The 23,907-nt window shown below is 37.9% G+C and overlaps 3 protein-coding genes and 1 pseudogene across 4 annotated transcripts; 1 reads left to right on the forward strand and 3 right to left on the reverse strand.

The window, feature by feature from the left end:
* The first annotated feature begins 1,509 nt into the window (after window positions 1-1,509).
* LOC122008357 (proteoglycan 4-like) lies at window positions 1,510-6,675 on the forward strand. Its single transcript, XM_042564074.1, has 6 exons — window positions 1,510-1,730; window positions 1,836-2,077; window positions 2,159-2,270; window positions 3,512-3,626; window positions 4,847-6,070; window positions 6,176-6,675. Exons 2-6 carry the CDS (start codon window positions 1,921-1,923, stop codon window positions 6,428-6,430), a joined length of 1,863 nt encoding a protein of 620 aa, XP_042420008.1. The 5' UTR covers window positions 1,510-1,730; window positions 1,836-1,920; the 3' UTR covers window positions 6,431-6,675.
* Window positions 6,676-6,911: 236 nt separating this feature from the next.
* On the reverse strand, window positions 6,912-11,896 carry LOC122008359. Its single transcript, XM_042564075.1, has 7 exons — window positions 11,692-11,896; window positions 10,611-10,783; window positions 10,445-10,540; window positions 10,277-10,375; window positions 8,775-8,838; window positions 8,376-8,668; window positions 6,912-7,370 (listed from the first exon to the last, which is right to left on the reverse strand). Exons 2-6 carry the CDS (start codon window positions 10,629-10,631, stop codon window positions 8,391-8,393), a joined length of 558 nt encoding a protein of 185 aa, XP_042420009.1. The 5' UTR covers window positions 10,632-10,783; window positions 11,692-11,896; the 3' UTR covers window positions 6,912-7,370; window positions 8,376-8,390.
* Window positions 11,897-13,775: 1,879 nt separating this feature from the next.
* On the reverse strand, window positions 13,776-17,032 carry LOC122008360 (annotated as a pseudogene).
* A 1,929-nt stretch (window positions 17,033-18,961) lies between these two features.
* LOC122011422 lies at window positions 18,962-20,939 on the reverse strand. Of its 2 annotated transcripts, XM_042567813.1 has the most exons (4): window positions 20,468-20,939; window positions 19,727-20,390; window positions 19,433-19,540; window positions 18,962-19,363 (listed from the first exon to the last, which is right to left on the reverse strand). In XM_042567813.1, exons 1-4 carry the CDS (start codon window positions 20,744-20,746, stop codon window positions 19,218-19,220), a joined length of 1,197 nt encoding a protein of 398 aa, XP_042423747.1. In that variant the 5' UTR covers window positions 20,747-20,939; the 3' UTR covers window positions 18,962-19,217. The 2 variants fall into 2 exon arrangements, with proteins under 2 accessions (XP_042423747.1, XP_042423746.1); XM_042567812.1 differs by having other exon boundaries at window positions 18,962-19,540.
* Between the last annotated feature and the right edge of the window lie 2,968 nt (window positions 20,940-23,907).

The following is a 23,907-nucleotide window of genomic DNA, read 5'->3' on the forward strand; positions in this document are numbered from 1 at the left end:
ACGCCAAACAATTCTCATTACAAATCCGACCGGATAAAAGTACCGATCGAATCTCTCAAGACTCAGTTTTTCATTATTCAGAGGCAAGTATCCCAGCATACGATCGGCTGAGAATATAATCGGTCGGGCCTATGAGACTTGGCTCCCTGTTCAACATCAAATCCCCACCATCACAACATATCGCCGAGCGACGAAGAGGTCAAACGACCTTACGGGACTCGGCACCTTGCTTATGTATCAATCTGTCATCATAATAATATGGTTGGTCAGCTAAAGATCCGTTCGGGATATATTTAGGGGACAATATTATCAAAGAATCACAACAACCTATCAGAAAGTAACAATCATTCGTTAGAAAATATTCTTCTACTGCAACATATGCATCCAATGGAACCTTCTTTGAAGGTGACTATACAACTTCTAACACCCAACATTCTCTATCACTTCATGATTGCGGAAGTTATGAGAGGTGATATATAAAGGGGGTCCTCTCCGTTAGTAGGTACACTCCATTACACTCGCACGCTCAAACGCCTGATTACGGATCTAATGTTCTTCCATTTCCGCTCAGACATTATACTGATTTAAGTGTTGGATGGTCTCCGTCAGAAACCTTTTCCCTGATTCTCGCTCTAATGATTTGTTGGCTTGCTCTTCTTTGTGTGTAGAGAGGAGGGAGATACTTGGAGCACCTTCTTTGCTCCGACTTATCAACTTTTTCTCTAATTCAAAGTTTTCTCTAAGTCAACTGCACAGTCACCTCTAACATGTCATCTCCGTAGCTTTCAGACAAAATTAAATACATAGATAACTTAAATAAGTATAAATTTTTTTTATAAATTTATAATTTTTATTTTTTTTAATATAATAATCTTGAACGATGATACATAATACATAAATCAGGAATCAACCATTTAAACTATAAATCAATTATTTCGAACTATAAATTTATAATCATCTTGAACCATAATTATTATCTTAGAATCATCGACTATGAACGGTGGGATCATCAGATCAAGTCGATTCCGTAGGATTTTTTTTCCCCTTGAATTTGAGCTTAGAGAGTGGTCTACCGACTTGACCGTACGATGTCGATATTTACCCAAAATAACGAACTGACTGAATGACATCATATTTCTTGGGCCCTCTTTCGATGCTCGTAACTGCCTCGTCGTTCGAACTGTGAGGCCCTATGCTTGCTCCAATGAGGAGGCGGGTGGAGACTTGGTCGACGTCTGGAAGAGCAAAAAGTGCGATCTACTGTTGAAATAACGAACTGAATAATATCATGTAATGGAACCCAATTTCTGAGACACTACCTGCCTTGCCATTGGAGAGAAAATGCAGGACCCACCCCTTGCTCTAATAAGGATGAGAGCGCAGAAGGCGTCCATGAGTGTAAGAGCAGGAAGTACGAGACCTCGTGATGATGTGCTGGGGGAGATCCTGCCGTCCACGTGGCCTGGAAAGAGTCGTCTTCACGACATGGTCACCTGCCTCGTGAGAGCACGAGACGAGATGAGGTGAGAGAGCGTAGCAGTTGGTGTCTTCCGCGCTTCGATTACGGAGGGAGAGGGCGAAGGCGGAGAAAGTGCGTTCGTGGTGGTTGTGGTCGCTCACCGGCCGCCCCTTGCTGTGCTCCCTGCCTGCTTCCGTCGCCGTTGCGCAGATCCGGACGCGTCGAGTTCGCTGGCCGAGAAGTGGCGTCTTCATTGTTCCGGAAGCGCTAGGTTTTCGTCAGCCCTGCAGCATTTCTTGTCGCATTCTTCTGTCGAGCCGCTGACACTGTTTTCCTCTCGGCATTCTGCGCCATTTCCGCGATCTGTGTGTTTCAGTTGCTTTTCGGAAGAAAGGTGGGGGTTCGGATTGAGGATTAGGTTGCTGGGATATCCCGGCGGTGAGGTTTTGCGGGACGAGACTATGAACCGAAGCACTAGCTTGGCGCCGCCGTCGTCGCGGGATGCCGTGACGAAATCGGCGGATGAGGAGCTTGCCCTCTTTCTCGAGATGCGGAGGCTGGTGAAGGAGCGGAACGATCTTCTACTGCATAACTCCGAAGAACTCGACCCCCCATCAGGTGATCCTCTCTCCACCTTTCGTTCGCTCTTTCTATCTACATCTTGATGCGATTGCTTTAGATGCTTGTGCATCATCGCAGGGTCAAAGCCCGGGATTGCTCCTTTATTCAGAATCGCCTCTTTGTCACCTTTGCGAAAATCTTGTGTCGATGACTTCCTGAATTCCGACAGTGAAAAGAATGACTATGACTGGTAACTCATCAATACACTTCTTTCTCGTTATACCTTTGACGTACTATCTGTTGCTTCATTCCTTGATTCATCGATTCCTTCTATGTAACAGTTTTGCTTCCCATCTATTGTGCTCCATTGATGCATTTTCACCACCCAATTATTCTCTCTTCTTATTGTGTTGTTTCTTGGTGCTTCTTGCTGTCAATTGTATTCTTCCAGCCATGAAAATTCTTTCTTTTACCCCTTCAAATCATTACATTCATTTGCTACATAGTTTATTGTTCCATGATATTTCATTTATTGGATTGCCCAAAAGTCAAATTCATATGCAACTGCAAATTGCTTTGTCTTTCACTTTAGGTCTATGTATACTTTTGCTATCAATATTTAGAATTGTAGAAAGTCTTAGTATGATGCAAACTCTTGGAGTTAGGATCATGTCTCCTATATCATTATTATTACAAGTCTACAAATGAACTTTACACTAATAATTAGAGGCTAATTTTTAAAATGCTCTCCAATGTTTAACAACTTTTTCAAAATGTTCACCAAGGATTCATTAATGTCAAAACACCCTAAGGTTTCCATTTTGCTACTAAATGCTCCCTATGTAATAGTAAGAAGTCTATTTCTCCTTTCTAAATTGCCACCTAATCGCTCTCTTGTTAATGGAGAAGAGACATTTGGAAGTCTTGACAGGCATTTTGGCATTAATGGAACCTTGGGGCATTTTTTCAAAAATTACCCATGATTAAATAGTGGGTTTTCCATCTATATTCTAACATGACATAATTGTTGAATATTGAAGAAAAAATCTGATACATTGGACACCTTCTGTTCTAACTTTACTTTTACTTCTTGTAGCAGCCATAGCAGCATGAATTTATTATACATATTGGTGATGGAAAAAAATTATTGAATTTATCATGGATCAGAATTTGTAAAGGTTACAGATTAAAATTCTTGAAGGCAGATAAGAGTTTATTCATCTCATGCTTTCTATTATATTTTGTTTTCCTTTTTGGGAAATGAAGCAGGAGAGACTTCCACCAGATTATATTAATAAGAGCTTTATCTCTTGTGATAATAAAAGTTGAAAGTTGTCCTATGCTAAATAAATTTCATTTGCTTCAATTTCTTGATCAATTCTTATATTGTTCGATTATTCTATTAGTAATTCCCTTAATGCAAATTCTATAAGAATGATCGCATGCTTTCATATAGTTATCTTTATGATTCCAAAATTTTCCTTTTTCCAGGCTTCTAACACCTCCAACTACTCCACTTTTTCCATCTTTGGATACTGAATCAAGAAGATCTCTTGTTTTTAGGAATGACACTCCTAAAGCTCCACCAAAGATGCTTGAGTTTAAGGTGAGTTTACTAGTTAATCACATGCTTAAATATATATATACACATGGCAAATTGCAGGGTCATGTCATCTTGGATCTAAAGCCATAAGTAACCATGTATTCTCTGATGCATATTCTAGTGTCACTATGTACTTCCTTGATGGGCAGCTCGGTGCATGAAGCTTCCGCCAATGCGAGATCTTAGGAAAGGGTTGAATCACATTAGGTCTAGTATATGCAGTCTTACCTTGCATTGCAAGAGATTGTTTCCACGACTCGAACACAAGGTCATACGGCAGTAACTTTATCATTGTCCTAAGGTTCCCCTTCTTTGTTGTCACTATGTATAGAAGAAAAAGCTAGGATGACTTATTTTGCAGAGATAACTGTCCATTGTTTGTTTTTGCTTCATTAGTTAGTCATAGGTGTGGTGTCAGAAGGATGACATGAGTTGCATTACAGCCTGCATCAAGTAAGTGATGCACGTCTTTGTTCATGTTTACTGTTAGGGGGTTTTGCTAGTGACCCGCGCAAACATATTATCCAATTTAGTGGCAAATTGTGTCTTCATACGATTGTTAAGCTTTGGAGTTGTGCTATTTTTGGCAGCTCAAGTTCTGTAGCTGAGGTGGTAGTGCCTAATCCAGGACCAGGATAAACAGAAATGAGACTGTCTTAAGGGCTTCTTTCTAGTTTCGATTGTTTCATGATCATAAAACAATTCACAAGTCTGGAGACATTTGCACAACTAATGTTTGAAAGGATACCTTTCTGTTAGAATAATCCTTAGCTTTACATAACTAAAACGTAGATCATTCTTTGGAGAATCCTGTTAGAAACTAGGTATTCTCGTATGGTAATTGAGTTGTTACGGGTATTACTACGGTATAGAGTTTAGTTGGGACTTGCCTCTTGTTGTTGTAGTAGTTGTCATTGTAGAACTCTCACTACAAAAGAGCTATAAATTAACATCCTGGACTGCAAACCAAAATTAACAAACTATAGATCCAACAAATACTCTATCATTTATCATGCTTCTCAGCACTAATGGCCTTCTAGGAGTTGTGGGATGCGACTCGTTTGATTTGCAAGAATTATTGTCTAACCTATATGACTGTAACTGAGATATTGTGTCCAACCATTTACGTACTGCTATATCAACTATACTTATGTCTGTATTGCTGAATGCTTTTGTTTCCTGATTTTGATGTTAACTTTCAGTGTATTCATGGTGTGTTTTAGCTATCAAATGCTCGTGATCTGTCCAAGAACACATCTTTGAGGCAACCAACATTGTCATCGGGCATCAACTCTTCCATTCCGGGAACTAGTAGGCCATCATCCTCCGGCGGCCCTACTCGTAGTGCATCAAGGCCTGCAACTCCAAATGGGCATTCTACCAAATCTGCCTCTTCAAAACCTACAAGATCTTCCACTCCCACATTACGATCTACGCTACCTCTGAAGACATCATCTCCTCCATCATTGGCTCCTCCACGATCGGCAACACCCACAAGATCCTCTACACCAACATCTAGGCCACCATTGGCTCCTCCACGATCGGCAACACCCACAAGATCCTCTACACCAACATCTAGACCATCATTGGCTCCTCCACGATTGGCAACACCCACAAGATCATCTACATCAACATCTAGACCATCATTGGCTCCTCCACGATCGGCAACACCCACAAGATCCTCTACACCAACATCTAGGGCACCGTTGACTCCTGCCGTTCTGCCAAGACCCTTGACACCTGTGAGATCTTCTATACATGCATCTAGGTCATCTGCACCTGCAATAAACAAGCCTGCATCAAGGCCTGCCACCCCGACTAGGCGACCTTCTACTGCATCAACTGCTCATGTCAGCTCTATACCAATAAGACAATCATCTACTGTCATAAGACCCAATCCAATGATACCAAAAAGTCCAGTACCAGCAACACCTAAAAACTCAGCATCCACAGTATCGAAAAGTTCTGCATCATCAGCCCGAAGCTCTCCGATCATAAAGCCTAAGCCATTGAAACCCTCAGAGATCCCTGGTTTTTCTCTTAATGCTCCTGCCAACTTAAAGACATCTTTTTCTGAAAGATCCTCCATGGCTTCTCGTGGCAGACCAGGAATGCCAAGCAGTCGTTCATCTTCTGTCGAACTTGCAACCAACACCGGGCCAAGGCGACAATCTTGTTCTCTGCCAAGAGGGAGGACTGCCGCTGGTAATGTTCTTAAAGGTAGTTCTGTTCCACCACCAAGCACACAACAAACAGGTAGTGGTAGCAATGTGAACCTTGTCGTAAGGGGAAACGAGACGGTCGAACATATAGTCAATACAAGAAGATTTGTACCGGCAAAACGAGATAACCAACAACAAACCCACAATGACCTTCCCGGAAAGCTTAATGCCGGCTTCGAGAGGGCACTATCAAAAAAATCATTGGATGTGGCATTGAGGCATACGGTATCATTCTCGACTCACATTTTACCTATCCGAGATTGTTATTCATCTAAATCTTAGGTTAAGTTCGAATATGAATTCTGATGGAAGAACTTTGCAAATATGCAGGATATACCACGAAATATCCCCAACTGTTACAGACCATTGATGGCGAAGATTCCAGCGTCATCTGTTTGTAGTGTGAGGTCAGGATCGTCAAGAGGCAGAGTAGGCAGCATTTCAGATTCTCTTGGCACAAGCAGCCCAGCCAGTTCGGAACTGAGCATCAACAACATGTTCCCTATCGATGACTCTGAAATTGAAGACGAACTTGCTAGTGAGAAAAGTCTCAGATGCTCTCCTGCCGCACCCACAACCAGATGACTATATGGAACGCTCACTAGCAACTAACAGTTCGCTATCTAGACTGATCGATCATGTTTCGTTTACGAATTGTCATGTGGCTAAAGCTCTGTACCTCATAGTCGATATATTCTTCAGATTGCTCGTTACATCAAACCTCAGATTTACTCTAATCACTCACTGCCTTTTGAAAGAAAAAAAATCCCCTCATTTGCTGTAACACTGTTTTTCCCTCCTTGTTATTTAAATTTATAAAATTAGTAAAATTTGAAATAAAATAATAAAAAGTAATTTTCCTGTTTTTTTGTAAGATCCAGAATTTCTGACAAATTAATTGTTTTTATAAAAAACACTTATAAAACTCATATGACCATTCTTATAAAGGCTTATCAAAAAACAAATTTATAAAAATAATTGATTTTTAATTATCTGTTTTATCAACAAAGTTGGAATTTTTGTTGAGCGTTTGTTTTTTTTTTAATCATCTATGAATCCAGATGCATTCTTCGAATATGAAAATTTACAATAGACACAAGAACCAACAGAAATGTTTAAACCTAAAATAACTATAAACAAAATGATCATATATCATCAACCCGTGTAAACATCCCGTACAATGATCACTCATCGATAAATGATTGAGTAAATTCTACCGTGTGCAACCTCAAGTAAGCTAAGGAGTTAGACACCGCAACTCTCAACAATGCCAGCCTTCATTGTGTAGAATACTTGCTGGAGCAAAGCGCCATGAAGAGCAGGAAAGTTAACTATACAACCACCAACAAAACTAGTACTAACCTCCGAAGAAAGCTTGCCGCACCACTCTGGATTAGAGACAAGACTCAAGATGCAACATTTTGCAAAAGTGTTGAGCAAAAGTGCGATATAACTGAGCAAGTTGACACTCGTCAAACTAATCATTTGCCCCGAGTGGTTCCACCACCCTCGTACTACAAGTAACCTAGTTGATAAGTCATTAGCAGATTAGATTAAATGGGAGAGAGAACAAATAAGGCACATTTTGTTCATAAATACCAAGGAGGTCTATATTTCAAAAAAAAACATAATTTAGATTTTACCTCTCAAACAATTTTTTTGTCCAAAATAATTTTAAAAAGAGCACCCTTTTATTGGAATCGCATCCATTTTATTTACTATCAAAACAACTAAGTCCCACTTTAACCCCATTTTTATTGTTTTTGTAACAACTATAATTCTTAACTACTACAACAAGAACACTTTAATTCTGATCAATACTAGTAACACTAAGCTATAGCAACCACAGTCCATAACTACTATAATATAGATACGTATACTTCATCTTTGATCAATACTAGTCAATATTATATTTGTAACAACTATAAATTATAACTATGACATAGATAATTCATCTTTGATCAACATTATGTTGTAGCAGTTAGCTACTACAAATGTGTAGTTATAGTAGTTACGAAATCATAAGTGTTGTAATTGTGTAGCAGCTACGATCCCATAGCAGTTACAACAATGTCAAAAAAAAAGAATAATTTCGCGAACAAAAATAGAGTGAGGCGAGATGAAGTGTTGTTTTGATAATAAATGAAAAAGGCATGCCCTTTTGACAATCCCAATAAAAAGGGACTCTCTTTTGATTTTTGCCCAATATATCTAGAAATTGAAACTTTTCATGTATGGTACTTGACTTGTAGAACCTTTAATAGATATGTTCTTCAATAGCATGCTTATGTTTGCAATCATATCTTAGCTATTTATTTTCTAAAGGGCACAAAGTAAATGGAGAAAAAAGTTGCTTGTCTATCGGAACATAATATGATGAAATCTGCAGTTTGTCAAACGTAAATCACTAATTTACGACACGAAAGAGCTGAGATCAAACAATTAAAGCAGCGATTTGAAGCACAAGAATTTTTAAGACAAACACTATATTGGTGAAAAATTATAGGGAGAGAGAGAGAGAGAGACAAACCTTTGCAATTGTGCGTCACATATCAGATGGTTTCAAGTCCCATCCACTGGGCCTCTTCCTAACACGCCGGAAGGGTTGAACTTTAATATCTTGCTCCTCACGTTGTTCATCTTCATCCTCACTTTCACTTATCCACCCATAACAGGGGCGCCTTTTCTGTTGTGGTTCTGCAATTTGATTTGGTTGACTTAGCTGAACTGCCGCAGTAGTTGACTGACCTAGACCGACGTGGTAGGTCACCAAATTATGGTTCATGTCTGTGCATGAGATGTCTTTCCAATCTACAGATTGCTCTAAAGTGCAAAACTTGTATCATAATGATGATGATGACGACAACAAAAGGCGAAGAGATGGGAGCTCAGAAAACATCTAAATAAGAGATAACAATGCCTATCTCACCAGTCTTCACAATTTGTTTGCTAGAAGTGTCTAAAGTTCTGGTGCCTTCTTTTGCTTTTTCCGCCTAAAGAATTTGAAAAGGCAGATATATAAGAACAGACTGAGAATCGTGTGCACATGAAACTACCAAAGTTATCATTTAAAGTAACATAAAGTCTATGAATCTGCTTGAGAAGGAACCAATCAGAATCTGGATAGCATTGAGTAATATGTCAAAAGTAAATTGAATAGAGTTGTTTAGAAACTTTAGTTGAGATTTCGAAATACTAACCAGAATCAAGTGACATGTTACTCTCTAAGAGATACAACTGAATAAATGTTAGCAAATATGAAATGTATATACTAAAGAAAGAGTTGTTTAGTAGAGATCTTGAAATAACCATCAGCATATTAATTGTTACAATATATCAGCCCCATCCATGATGTCAGATGATCGTATGTTTTCTTACTTTAGTAGATTAAAAAGGCACTAGTGTCCTACTTTTTAGCTGAATCTGTGTCTTACAAGGTGATGAAGTGTCATCCCTTGAAGAGTTCTCCAGAGTTTTTGTTAAGAAAAGACTTTTCTGAAATTGGAGCCCAGACCTACTTTCTATGGGCAATTTGATGTGGGTAAAAAAAACACAAGAACATAAACATATCATTTCACAAATTCAAATAAACTTACATTCCTATAGTTAAAGATGAACTGACCAACAGTTTGCTAGTATAAATTCGAGTTTACGGGATTCAGAATGAGATTTGAATCATGGAAATATATGTATCCTTTATTTAAGGGAGATTAAAGTAAAACCACCTGATCATTGAGTTTTTATCTTCCATCTATAGTTAAATTGATTCAGGAGGTAGAGAACTAAAATCATCTAGATGAGAATGCTTCATTAAATTCAAGTTGGGTATTATCATTTAAACATTCCACAACAAAACAGATTGCTTTTTTTTAGGAATAAAAAAGAAGGTCCTATGGATTCTTGGTCCCAAGGAGACATAAGGAACCAAACATCCAGCAATAGTTCCATTGTAGATGCTACGGTCATGTCACATGCTCAGGCAATATAATCATGATTCATGAAAGGCAAGACCTGCAGAAGCTCAACATAGCTAGCTGGCAACCATTAATGAGGGAACCCTCACTTAAGTCTACATATCCTCATAGAGACCTAATTTCTAACTCACGGCGACAATTAACCATAGTTGGAAGCAAGTAAAACCAAATGGAGGGTACAAAACCATAGGTACATGACTAAAATTAAATATCCTCGACGAGCCTATGACTTGAAGAGTGAGTAAGTTGCCACATAATTTGGAATATAAGAATTCTCAGCTACATGTTTCAGGATAACTAATTATGGCATGGTTCTCTTATCCACACGACACAGGTCTTAAAGAGTAATAGCCTCCAGAATTATCATCACAAAGTGGAAAGCCTAACTGCCTCTTCCACCATAGAGTGATATCAACAACCAAGAAAACCGGAAAACTTGCAGACTCAGATGGTGTACCTTCCTAGCATCTTGTTCTTGATCATCCAATATGGTTTCAAGGACAAGCTTATAAGTATCTTCTTCAATAACATGCCATGCAGCATCATCATCATAAACCTACCAGATTTCATAACTTGAGTTTGTAAGGCACTTTAAAGACTGAAATCAACAAAGAAGGCATCTTACTTTCAGAAGTTTGTTGACAGTAGCAACAATGGTTTCCTTCGTGAAACCGCAAGGGAGCAATGCATCAATGGCAGCATCTATCCTCTTCATCCCCACCTGTATCATTCAAATGCCAAAGCAATTTTGCTGAAAAGCTAAATGATGTCCAATATGTTTTGTTGCCTACCTTCTTCCTTCTTGGAGCCATGTGCCACTTAAGTACCACGGAACAAAGACAACAGTTCTGAATTACCACCTCCTACCACAACCTTTTTGCCTCTTCTTCTCTTGGCAGTGAAAAAGGAATGTGGTGCTGCCAGCCTCCTCAAAACAATGAGCTCAGTGATTTACCAACTCAACCTGCAAAACTAAGAAGTAAGATTGGGTTCCACAGCTCTCCATGATGAGACAGGGAAATCAAAACAGGTTTTCACACTTGCAAGCTGCAAAAATATTAGTCTCAATAAACTCATGATATGCATTTCATTCAATAAGGAAAGCAAAGCATGTCAATATTCTCCGTACCATGCTCATGATCTGTATCACATGCACAAAGTGCAGACCAAAAAAGCATGTCAGTCTTCACCTCGCAATCCTCATGATTTAAATTTCATACACAAATTGCAGGTCTATAGTGCATACAATACTCACCTCCACATGCTCATAATATTTGACAAGACATATAAAGAGTTACTTAAAACATTTTTTGTAATGATTAGAAATAATTTAACGAGATATATAGCATTATGCCAACTCATTGAATTTTTCAAACTTTGGTCATAGAACAGTAGTGCAACAATATACCATATCTTGCAATCTGAACAATAAAGCTCCTTGAACAGTTGAAGAATTAAATGTCAGTTGAAGGTAAAACCAATTACTTGATCAATTATGGTTTATGACAGGAAAAAAGTATAACAGCAGAAATTTGAAAAAAAAAAAGAGTTAACTTCTTCTTTCATTGTTTAGCACAAGTTGTTTGTTTACCAAAAAAAAAATGAAAAACAAATGACTAACAACTCCCTGTTACATGTTCCTGTCAAGTTCAAATTACATTTTTTATTGGGAAAATACTGTTCACTTTCATGCCATTCTGCGGCTATAAGCACAGATACCTCAACTAAGTTGAGACGCCGAATGAGATAAAAATCATTCAACGATTTTTACCTAAAATAAGCCAGGCCGGGATAGAACTGAGCCCAGAAATGGCTACTAGCCGGAAAGGAGCAGCAAATAAGAATAAAGGAGGCGATTTAAAGTCTTACAACCTGTCGGAGAAGGGAGGAGGCGGTCTCAGGTGGTGGCTCGCGGAGAAAGGAAGAGAGATTCTATTGCCGATAGCATCGAGATACGGCAAGGACGCGAAGATGGCGAAGCCAAGGAAGAGCTCGGGATCGAGACGACAAATGCGAGTGATCGGCGGCGGCGAAGAAAGCGAAGCGGATAGGGGGATCGGCTGCGTGCCCTGACATAGAGCTGAACTATAATTACCACGAAGCCGTGAAGGTTCTCCCGTTGGATCTGAACTAGACGGGTGATCGACGGTAGCTATTAAAATGCATTTAGGTGGGCGTTTTGTTTAGTGGTTTAGGAATGAGGAAGGGATTCATTCTTGAAATTTATATTTAGTTGATGGAATAACAACAACAATAATTAAATCTTTTCCTACTAGGTGGGATCGAATTAGTTGATAAAAATTAAATTTAAATTTTATAATGAATTTCAAATTTGGATATTGAATTTGGATATTGAAGAAATTTATTTTCTTCTTGAATTTTGATGGAAATGGAAATGAGAATTAAATTTTAGATAAAAATAATCTTAATATATTTGTTCAATTTTTCTTTTATATCGCTTTTTTTTTCTTATTTTCTCTCATCACACTTACCCTCTTCTCATTCTATCATCATTTTCTCTCTCTTATCATATTTTCTTTGTTATCATATACTGTTCTCCTTATTTTCTTTATCACATTTTCTCTCTCCTCATCTTTTCTCATTATAATTTCTCTCTCATCATACTATCTTTCCTTTCCTCATTTTTTTCTTATCACATTTCATCTCCTTAATTTCTCCCATCAAACACTCTCTCTTTATTTTCACTCATCATACTCTCTCTCTTCGTTATCTCTCATCACACTTTCTATCTCATCATATTATCTCTTTCGTCATCCATCTTTTCTCATTTTCTCTCTGATCAAACTTTCTCTCTAATCAGTTTTTCACATTCAATTTTTTTCTCACATTTATTTTTTTTCTTTCTTATTTTTCTTCTAAAGATAAAAAAAAATTTAATTTATTTCGATAAAAAATATTCAATTAACTAAATATTAATTTTAAGAATAATATCTATACTTATAGATCTTTTTATTTATAATATTATGATTGTCACCTCATTTCAATTCAGAAAAAAAATTAAGGGGACGCTTGGTTTAGGTAAGGGAATGGAAAAGGATATGAGAATGATTGCAAATATTAATGAAATGGGAATAATACCCATACCCCTCATATTAGTGGAGAATGACTCATTCCTCTATTTAGAGGAATGAATCCGTGGGTCTCACCTTCATTTCCCCAAACCAAGCACAAGTTTAGTTTCATTCCTATTCTAAATCCCCCAAACAAGCAGCCCCTAAATAACATCTTAATGTTTTTCAAAAATTTTAAATTTTATAAATATTAAAGGTAGAAAATTAAAAGAGCTTCCATTTTGTCTGTTATTTGAAACTACCTGTATGTTAATATTTTTTAAAAGAGAGATATGCTTTTAATGATATGGATAATTAAAAGGGCGGTTTTTTATTTTCTAACAAATATCGAGCCATTCTCAAGTTTTTAGGTAGTGAATTAATATTTTATTTTTTTTAAAAATATATTTAATAATATAATAATTGATGTAGCAGGACCACCCCATCCTAATTCCTAAGCCAAGACATTCGTATTTTCTTCTGGTGACGCGGTCAACTTGGTGAGAAATAATATAAGTAAAAATAATGATTATGGGACCATCTAACTGGTAACTGGTAGAAGGTGGATACATTTATCTCAGTATTTTGTCAATTTGTCCCAGAATTAATACAAAAGAAGTAAATGGACGACTACTAATCTTTGGAATAGTGACTAGCACATAAGGGAGATATTTATCTCGATTTTATCGAGATTCGAACCTCAGACCTCATGTTGATAACACTTTATACGATAGTCACTAACTCTATCCGAGGGGACGACATAGACGAATCGTGTGGAGTGGGCTGGATGCCGACAGTATCAATAATAATATCATTAAAGATCGAAAGTAAATTTTAATTTAGAAGTTTATTACAAATACTCACGTCTACACCAATCTATCTATATGCAAATGCACAAGAAATTTTTATTTATTTATTCTCTGAAATCAAATGTGACTGTACGTAACGAGAGAAGAGTACACAACAAAATCTAAACACAAACAAATTGCATCTCATTTCATACATCAGTTTCGTTTGTTTCTTTTGTGTTCTATTCTGGAAGCCTTCTTGATCATCTCATGGGCTTCGCCATTCATTCCGAGTCTGAGAAGGGCGGTGGCTAGGAGATAGAAGGCGGTAGACCAGTCGGGCAATAGTAGTTCTGCTTGCACGGCATCTCTAATTGCCTCTCGTAGCAGATTGTTCATTAGGTATGATAAGCCACGGCGTGCCAACACTGTCGGAGAAGTCATTATGCTGTTGTCGATGAACTGCAGATCCATAGACAAAGTGGTCAGTTTGCGCCAAAGCTACACAGCGACCGTTGAATGCTCGATCTGCTCATTTGTTTAAGACCTGCGTGTAGTAAACAATTGCAGTTTCAAAATCTTTGGCCTGAAAAGCATTGTCCCCAAGCTTCTTGAAGTTCAGAGTCTCTTGGTTTTGGCTATTCCAGACATGGAAACAAAACTAAACCATGCATCAGAAAAAGATTAATGCCGGTTAAATTGTGAATATAATTGTAAACCAAAGCTGTTCCATCATGATTTGAGAAATGCCCCTCCAAGCAAGAGTCCACAAGTGCTGAATAATTTGTACTACTAATCAGATCAAGTGCCTGCAAAAAAAGAGGAGCCAAGCCAGTAAGCCTACACAAAACAAGGACATGTTTTTTCTTCATCACTAGAAAGAAAGCGGTCTAATAAAATGATATTAACTTTGATGAAGTGGACAAGCAAGGTCCAAGAATTCCAAAACTCTACATTTCAGTCTTTAATCAAGATCCATATTGATACTACAACTAGCTCAGATTACAAAGAAGCTTAGAAGGAAAATAAACCTACATGGCTTGGAGGAATATGCTTCCTGCTAAGAAGGTCCAGTCGAACTGTTCCGAAGCTATACGCTAGACTTTGCGGTGTCTCTCTCCCTGCCAAATCAATCCAAGAAAAACTGATAGTACCCGAAGCGAGAAAAAACTTTCTATCTCAACGATAGTCAACATTTGGCAGTTCATTTTATAGTAGATAGTCAACATTTAAAAGAAAGGGAACGGTTGAACGATATGCACAAGATTTAGGTTCTCCAATAGTAATACTAACTTGAGTATCCAAATACCAAACCCTTATGTTTAAGATTATTCAAACAAAAATCTCAATGACGTACACTACCCTAAGTTTTTATTTAGTTCATAATGATATGACAGACTATCCAATTAATTCTGATTATGATCTTCAAGAATGGGCTTATACAACTTCAAACCCGGCGATGACCTTTATGAATCAATTGCAGGGAAAATAAAGGTAGTAAAGCTTCACATTTAGTGTTTCATAAATTGGAAGTCACAGTTCAAATACCGTATGCAAGTGAACTCAGTCAGGACAAGCATTGACATTTGATGAAAAAGAAAAGTGAAAATTTTAAATTTAAGGTCCCGCTTCTTAAAGAAGAACAACGCGAACAAATCTCAATACTCAAAGGAATTCTAACTCATTCTAAGATACTCTGGTGGTGTGAAGGCCAAGTTAGTACTATAACTCTTCCCATCTCCACTGTTCTTAATGAGACCGAAACATGACTACCTTGGATTACCATCCTGTCACTGGAAGCAGTGGGTGATATTAAAACATAAGTTCCAGAACGAAATAATGGAGAGAGTTACGATGATATCACCTAATCAAAAAGAACCCTATAGGCATTGAGATCGTGATACAAAACATGGCCCATGCTACTGCAATATTCAAGTGCCCGAGCGAGGTACAATGCCACCCTTATTCTCATTGGCCAGCTCAACGGCTGTGCATCCCCTGCCATTGGCAATCTTTGTTTGCCAACTTAGATCGACAAATTGATTTCCAAACAAAATTACAAAGAGAAGTAGAACTAGTTGAAATAAGCCAAAGGTGAAATCATCTAACATGCAGCAAGTTACAAGAAGCATGTTGCATAAATATGCCAGTGTGCCATGGCAATTATCAATTGTGTTAAGACATCAATTAACTTCATGATGATAAATTCAAGGAAAAAGGCATCACGGAAATTGAGGGGAAATGATAAAAGAGATAATTTTTTATGCAAATGTATGATCAGAAAGAACAAAGGTAAAATCTTTGTAGTGGCAAGGAAACCAATTTTAAAGAGCCAAATGCGAATAAGCTTATTTGAGAAGCTTGAGTAAATAAAGCAAACATGTTGCATACAGTGAAAATGGTGCTTGGCGAGAGTATCCCGGGGCATGAACTCGGCCACCAGCAGCCGCTCGTCTCGCTCGCAGCAGCATCCGATGAGGTTGGCGAGTCTCCCTCTGCGGAGCTGCCCCACCGCCCTGGCTTCCTCCTACGCCGCCGCAAGCTAATTCGAATCAAGAACCACAAAGACGGGAAAGAAAATAGAGAAAGAGAAAGGGGCGGGCTGGCTGACGGACGAGGAACTGGCGGTCGTCGGGCCACGCGAACTTGTTGAAGCGCTTGAGCCGTGATGGCCACGTCACCGTCGAGGCGGCCACGGTAGGCGACATTAGGCGCCTTCCGGCCGTGCTCGGACACGATGCGATCGGAGGCGAAGCCGTCCGTCGCGGCCCGAAGCTCCTCCAAACTGTACTCGGTGAACGAGTGTTTAGAATCCCCGTCGCCGTCTCCTTCCCCGATGATCTCTGCAATCGAATTGTAGAGCGACTCAAAAACCCTCACTGTGGCAAATCAACAAACAGGTACGATGCAACTACATACCTACATCGTCAGGCTCGAGCGCACAAGACTTGGAGCGGGCACGGGCGAGCCACCAGCACAACGACCGACCGGAGCAACGAATTCCCATCTCCGTCGAGCCGACGTGCACAAAAACTTATCAAAATGCAATCTTTGCCTCCGCATCGGCATCCCTTTATATAGCTATAAAAGATCAAAGATTTGGCAGGCATAATCCTTCTCGATGGAGGCGTGATTGCAATAATGCGGTGCGAGCTCCTCGTGAGTTCCATTAATGGAGAATGGATGTCACAAGAATGGAGCATTCCATTGAATATCTGCAGAGTTGTAGCAGCGAGTTTGAGCGTGCGGCCAACGGCCATTAATGGATGGATCGAGGACTTGGGATGCAGCCCCGTGCTCGTGCTGCAGATGACGGAAGATTTTAATGCATGATGAACGTCTTCGGAATATTCGAACCCTGATTTATTATTATTATTTCTTTAAATATTTTACGGAGTCACAATTATATAAATTATTCTAACATCCTTTAAATGACTTTGCGCACTGCCAATTTAGATTGGACTCGGTAGACCCGTCCCACCGAATGATTTAAATACTTAGGATTAAAATTTTATCAATTTATTTAAAAATAAATCTAAACAGTAGAAATGGATCAGGATTGAGTCAGACCTAACACGGCTCATGGGCCTAGCTGCATCGCCGGCTGCAGAGCACGGAAACAACGCCGGCGGCGAGGCTCTCCACCGTGGAGCTCCAGCCGTTGTGGGTCCAGAAACCGCCCATGGCGGTTGGGCCGGCCAGCACCTAAAACTGCGGGACCCGTTCCACCGTCCTACCGTGATTTATTACAACGGGAAAAATGTGAAGAGAGATAATTGCAATGTATTAACTATCAATTAAAATCGTGTTAGGTAAAACAAGAAGCGAACAACTTTTTCCCAATTTTGTTTTTTATACAAAAAATAAATAAATTCATCCTTCTTAATTCCTTCCATATCTACCTGCGCGGTATCATTTATTCGAACCAAATTAAATATGACAAAAATCAAAAGACATCCTAAATATATGCAAATCCTTAAAAGAATATTTTTTAAAAAATAAATAAATAAACGTCTCATCATTGTTATATATTAAAAATGTCTTTTATATCAATATTATTATTATAATTACTCTGATACTAATAAATATTAAAAATCAAATATTTTATTTTAATCAAAATTATTATATATAAAATATTATCATATCAAAATACTTTTTATTAATTTAATTAAAATTATTTAATTTTATTAAAATAAAATTAAATTGATTAGAATTATTTTAAAATAATTATATCAACTATCTAAGTAATTATTAGAATGCTGAATCAATTTAGTCAAAATTTACATAATTTCATTAAAAAATATTTTAAATTGATCAAAATTATTTTAAAATAAGTATAACATTTACAACAACTAACTAGATAATTACTATTAGGATGCGTTTGGTTGAGCGTTATTTTTGATAACTTTGATTATCTATCCAAGGTTATCGACAAAAACTCTGTTTGATTTAGATAATCGATAATTCCCGAGTAATGTTTCATGTTCGACACGTCAACAAAAGGAGCATGCAACCAGGAATCAAAAAATCTTGAAAAACTGAGATTTTTCTTGATTCCGAGGTTAACAATTTTTTTTACCCAAAATATCCTTGGATAAAAGAAAAATGAGACAAAAAAGGAAAACATAAAAAAATAAAAAATTTAAAAATTAAAAAAAATGTAAAAATAATAAAAACCCATAAAAATAATAAAAAATAAAAAATTGTAAACAAATTTTAAAAAATAAAAAAAAAACATTTAAAAAATTTAAAAATGATAAAAAAAACATAAAAGGTTTTAAAATAATAGAAAAAACATAAAAAAAAAATAAAAAATTTTAAAAAAGTAAAAAATAATAAAAAACATAAAAAAAAATTTAAAACCCAAAAAAATAAAAATAAAAAAAAGTAAAAAAACTTAAAAAAATATAAAAATATAAAAAACATAAAAATATAGTAAAATATGGTAGAATTTAAATAATAATAATAATAATATTAATATTATTATTATTATATGTATAATTGGTTGTGTAATAAAATTATATTCGATAAATTTTATTCACCTCTCAAATATCTCTCACGGAAATAGAAAAAAAAGAGGATATTTGGAGAAATAACTCATTTAAATATCCCCATTAAAAATACCCTTAATAGGATTATATTAACTGTTCCAGCATGCGTTGTACAGCTAATCATAACAGCTACAAAGTATTTTTGAGATAAATAATATATTTATTTTAAAAATATCTTTTTGAATATTTACTTAATTTAATACTTTCTTTTAATTTTTACCCGATTAAAAAATATTCAAATATTTTAGATTGAGAATTATTTGAATAACGTAATTCAACAACATGAACTTCAACACAATCACGGCTTTATTGCTAAACCTGGCCGTGCTTCCCTGTTAAATTTCTCCGATGGCGACCTCGCCGCGGCCGGCGGCCGCGACAAATGTAATTATTAATTCTTTTTTCCTTGGTCTTTGCATCACCTACAATCTAACATAACCAGTAACCACTACGCTTCTGTGAAATCGGTGCTAGTAGGGCGGACGAGGTCAGTAGGTCCACTCCCGAGGAAGCCGACTCTCGGGAACCGCAGCCGCAGCCGCAGCCGCAGCCGCTAGTTGTAGTGGCACCGGCGTCGCCTCCTGTGCCATGTGGTGGGGTTTTCTGTGGGCGTTACTTCGCCCGATGAGAACGTCTGTGGAAGGAGAAGAAAAAAAAATAGTAGCTCTTTCGTGTGAAAAATTGGAGGGATCGACGGAATTACCGTGGCTGAGAACGAAGCCTCCAGGAAAGCGAGGCTGAGTGGCGAAGTCTTCACGATTCAGATTCAACGCTTGGATTACTCTGTCGGGTACCAAAATGGTCGAACAGCCTGCGGACAATAGAACGAAAAGGGAAGTGTAATGTTAGGGCGAGAAATGGCAGATTGCGACAATGCAACCAGAGATCAAACACACGCTTGGGGCGAATGCGTTGTGGACGAGATTGATGGATAAAGTCATAATGAAATTGGAATTTGATCGATAGAAGACGCAGAGTAATTTGATTGCGGTTGTACCTGTCTTTTTCTTCGGGGCCAGCTTGTTGCCGACGGTGCGCGGGAGGAAGACTCCGGTGCCGGTGGACTCCTTTTTGGACCCTGCGGCGTGAAGGAAAACGGTGCGCATGCCGCGGCCGGGGAGCGAGGAGGGCGGCGGCTTCCGCTGCTGCGCCTGCGCGGGAGGGGATTTTCTCGACGGCGGCCAAGCGGAGGCTGGGAGATCCAAAGGTCGGCAGTACCGGGTGTTCTCACCGTAAGCTCCGCCGCCGGACTTGGCTTTGCTCTGCTTTGCCCGGGCCGCCGAGACTTGCTGCATTTTCGCTTGTCGGTTGGTTTCCATGGATCGGGGAAGGGAAATATTCACATGAGCTGCTTGTAGTTGCTGCGGCGTGAACGCGGGATTTGGGGAAAAGTAGCTGGCCGCGGCTTTCTTTGGAGAAGTCGGCACCGGTGAAGTCTTATTAGGGTTTCCGCAGTCGAGGATGCTCTCTCGGTGACCGAATTCATTGATGCGCCGGCGCATCTGCACCTGACCTGCCGCCTCGTGCAGAGGAACGCCGGGGTCCTTCCCCTTCCCTCTCTGTTCTATCGGGGACGACGCCAGCGACGGCCCGTTAGGACTCCTCTTGTTCGACGACGCTGACGGCGCGCACAGCGTGGACTGAGGCGATCCGGTCATTGCCTACATCAAATCCGCCCCAAATCAGCCAATTCCTTCAAAAATTTCTCAGAAAAAAAACAAAGAGATTGAGAATCTACTTCCGAGGTATCAGCAGCGACCGCCTCGTCCACGTCCTCGTCCTGGAGAAAGTATCGAGCCATCTGCTTGGTGAGCCCGGCTACGTAATCCTCCCCGTCCTCGTCGCTGGCCTCCGTCTCAGTCGCAGACTCCACCGGCGAGTCCAGATTCGCAGCGAACTCGAAAGGAAACTCGATCGGGAAGCAATCTTTTCTGCCAAACTTCCAATCGACACCGCCCTTATCTCCGGAGATCCCGTCCGGCAGCCAAACATCGCTATCCTCGAATGCCTTCGCCATCGGTGTGCGGATCGCTTCCTAGCCGTAGGTGGCGTATGAAATACAGCGGCGCAGGATAGAGGGGACGGAGATCGCAGGCAGCGGAAGGAAGTCAGGAACGATGCCGACGCTGCTCGCCGCTCGCCGGAGCAACAGCCAACCACTGGAAAAGGGTGGGAGAGAGGGGAAGATGGAGAGACCGATAGGTGGAGGAAGAGGAGGCGCGCGTTTTATTGCGGAGAAAATTTGCAAAATGAACTTCGAAATTTAGTGCTATTTTCAATAAGCCCTACTGGTTTTTAATATTATCAAACACACACCTCGTGAGTACTCACAAAAAGAATGTTTCAACTTCTTATTGCCTATCGACGCCGCGCTCCTCGCGTCCGTGCACTCTTGTTGTCCATCTCTACCACTAATCATAACGACGACTCATATTTTCCATACTTATTATCATCCACAAGTCAACTCTTTTCTATCTACTCACTGATAAGTCTCTGTCCCCCATTCAAATGAGGTTTCTATCTCTTTTATTATTATTATTATTATTATTATTATTTTAAAAAAAAATTTATTTAGTTTTACTTTTTGAATTAATTTTATTTATTATTTTTCCATTAATATTTATATATTTCTAAATTTTATTTATTTTTATTTAATTTTATTTTTTAATTAAATTAATTTATTATTTTTTCATTAATACTTATATAAATTTTTTGTTTTTATTTAGTTTTAATTTTAAATTAATTTTATTTATTATTTTTTCATTAATACTTCTATATATATATATATATATATATATATATATATATATATATATTTAATTTTATTTTTTAATTAATTTTGTTTATTATTTTTTCATTAATACTTATATATTTTTTAAAATTTTATTTATTTTTTTAGTTTTATTTTAAATTAATTTTGTTTATTATTTTTTTATTAATACTATTTAATTTTTATTTAATTTTATTTATTTAATCAATTTTGTTTATTATTTTTTATCCAAATTTTTTGTTTTTTATTTTACATAATTTTTAATATATGTCAAAATCTTTCTCTTCCTTTAAATTACCTTCCTGATTCGACACTTAAATTACTTCCATCCAACTCTTGACACATGTTAGAACTTTTTCTCCTTTTAAATCATCCCTCCCTTCAACCCTTACACACAACACATATCAGAATTTCTCACCCTCTTTAAATTACCTATTCTCCAACCATTGACACCTGTCAAAACACCCCCTTCCTTTAAATTATCCTTCTTCAATGCTTGACATATGTCAGAACCCTCCCCCTCCCTTTAAATTATCCTTCTTCAACGCTTGACATATGTCAGAACCCTCTCCCCTCCCTTTAAATTACCTCCCTTCCAACTCTTGACATATGTCAAAATCTCTCATCCCTTTAAATTACCCCCTTCCAGCCCTTGACACATGTCAAAATCGCTCATCCCTTTAAATTACCCCACTTCCAACTCTTGATACATGTCAAAACTCCTCACTCTCTTTAAATTACTCATCCTTAAATCCTTGACACATGTTAAAACACTCTCCCTTTAAATTACCCCTCCAACCCTTGGCACATGTCAGAACCTCCTCTCCCCTTAAATAATCCACCCTTCAACTATTGACACATGTCAAAACCTCCCTTCCTCTTAAATTACCCACCCTTCAACTCTTAACACATGTCAAAACTTCTCCCTTTAAATCCTCCTCTCACATTTCATTTTAGTCACTCTTCAGTCACACTTCCCTCCACTGCTATCTTCCTCTCATTCTCTCCTTCTCTCTTCCTGAAACATAGTTATCTTCTTATCCATTACTTTTCGTAATTCATAGAAGGAAACTACGGATGACTACTTGGGTTCATTTCCAGATAGTTGGTCAATTGAGAATGATGTTCCTAGTGGAGAGTGTATCTCCAACAACAGTCGTGATTATACAGTCAAATTTACCAGAGATCTGATTAGTTATTATCATTATTTTATGCATATTCGTTATTTATTTTATAAGTAGAGAAATTATATTAAGATTGGATAATGTCATACTTATACGCCTTTGTTATATTTTTTTATATAGATATTTAAAAGTAGAGAATATATGATAAATTGGATAAAGATAGTTGGTCTGAAGAATGGTATTGTAATGATTATTAAAAAATCTACTAATTTAAAAGGTAACAAACTACCAAAGTGTCATCTTATGTGTGAAAGAGGTAGAAAGCATAAACCGCCATGATATCTAGTTGATGGACTATCCTTAAAGAAATACTAGGACTAAAAAATGTGAATACACATTTGAGCTGCGAGGTATACCAATACCTCCAGATGGTGTGATGTGGGGTTTAAGGATTATATGCGATTTTCATAATCATCAATTAGCATAATATATTGATAGTCATGAGTACTCAAGTAGGTTAAAACCAATAGAGAAAGAATTTGTGCTCGACATGGTCAGCAACACCACACCTCGTGAAATTCTTAGTATTTTAAAGGAAAGAGACTCGTCAAGCACTACGAGGATCAAAAGCATTTACAATGTCATTTTCACAAATAAATCCGCTAAACGGGGTGGCCTAAATTCTATTTAGTATATCTTGGATCAATTAATCAAGAAAGAATGCCTCCATAATTACCGTACAAATCCAGATACCAACGAAATCACAGATATTCTTTGGGTTGATCTAAAAAGTCTAAAGTCGTCCGTCAACTTTTCGTCTATGTTGATCATTGATGCCACATATACAAGACCAATGAGTATCGGATGCCACTATTGGAGGTTATGGGTATCGCATCCACAATGCGAACTTACTCAATTATGTTCGCATATCTTAGTAATGAGAGAACATAGCAACTGATATGGGCATTAAGTATCTTAAAGAAGTGGATGATTGAAAAGAAGACATCGTTGCCATTGGTGTTTGTTTCAGATCGGGATTTGACACTTATTAATGTCATTGAAACATGTTTTTTTAATGCACGTCACATCCTTTGTATTTATCACATAAACCAGTGCGTAATGAAGAAATGTGCCCTATGCTTGGTCTGGAGTAGCAACATTTTTATATTTCATGATACTCACTCATTAATTCATCGACACAATGGTCTTACTTGCAGCAGTGGGATGTCATGCATAAGGAGTATCAATGATTCAAGGGTGTTCTAAATTACCTTTGGGATATAT

The sequence above is a fragment of the Zingiber officinale genome, chromosome 8A, assembly GCF_018446385.1.
Source record: "Zingiber officinale cultivar Zhangliang chromosome 8A, Zo_v1.1, whole genome shotgun sequence".
Lineage (NCBI taxonomy): Eukaryota > Viridiplantae > Streptophyta > Magnoliopsida > Zingiberales > Zingiberaceae > Zingiber > Zingiber officinale.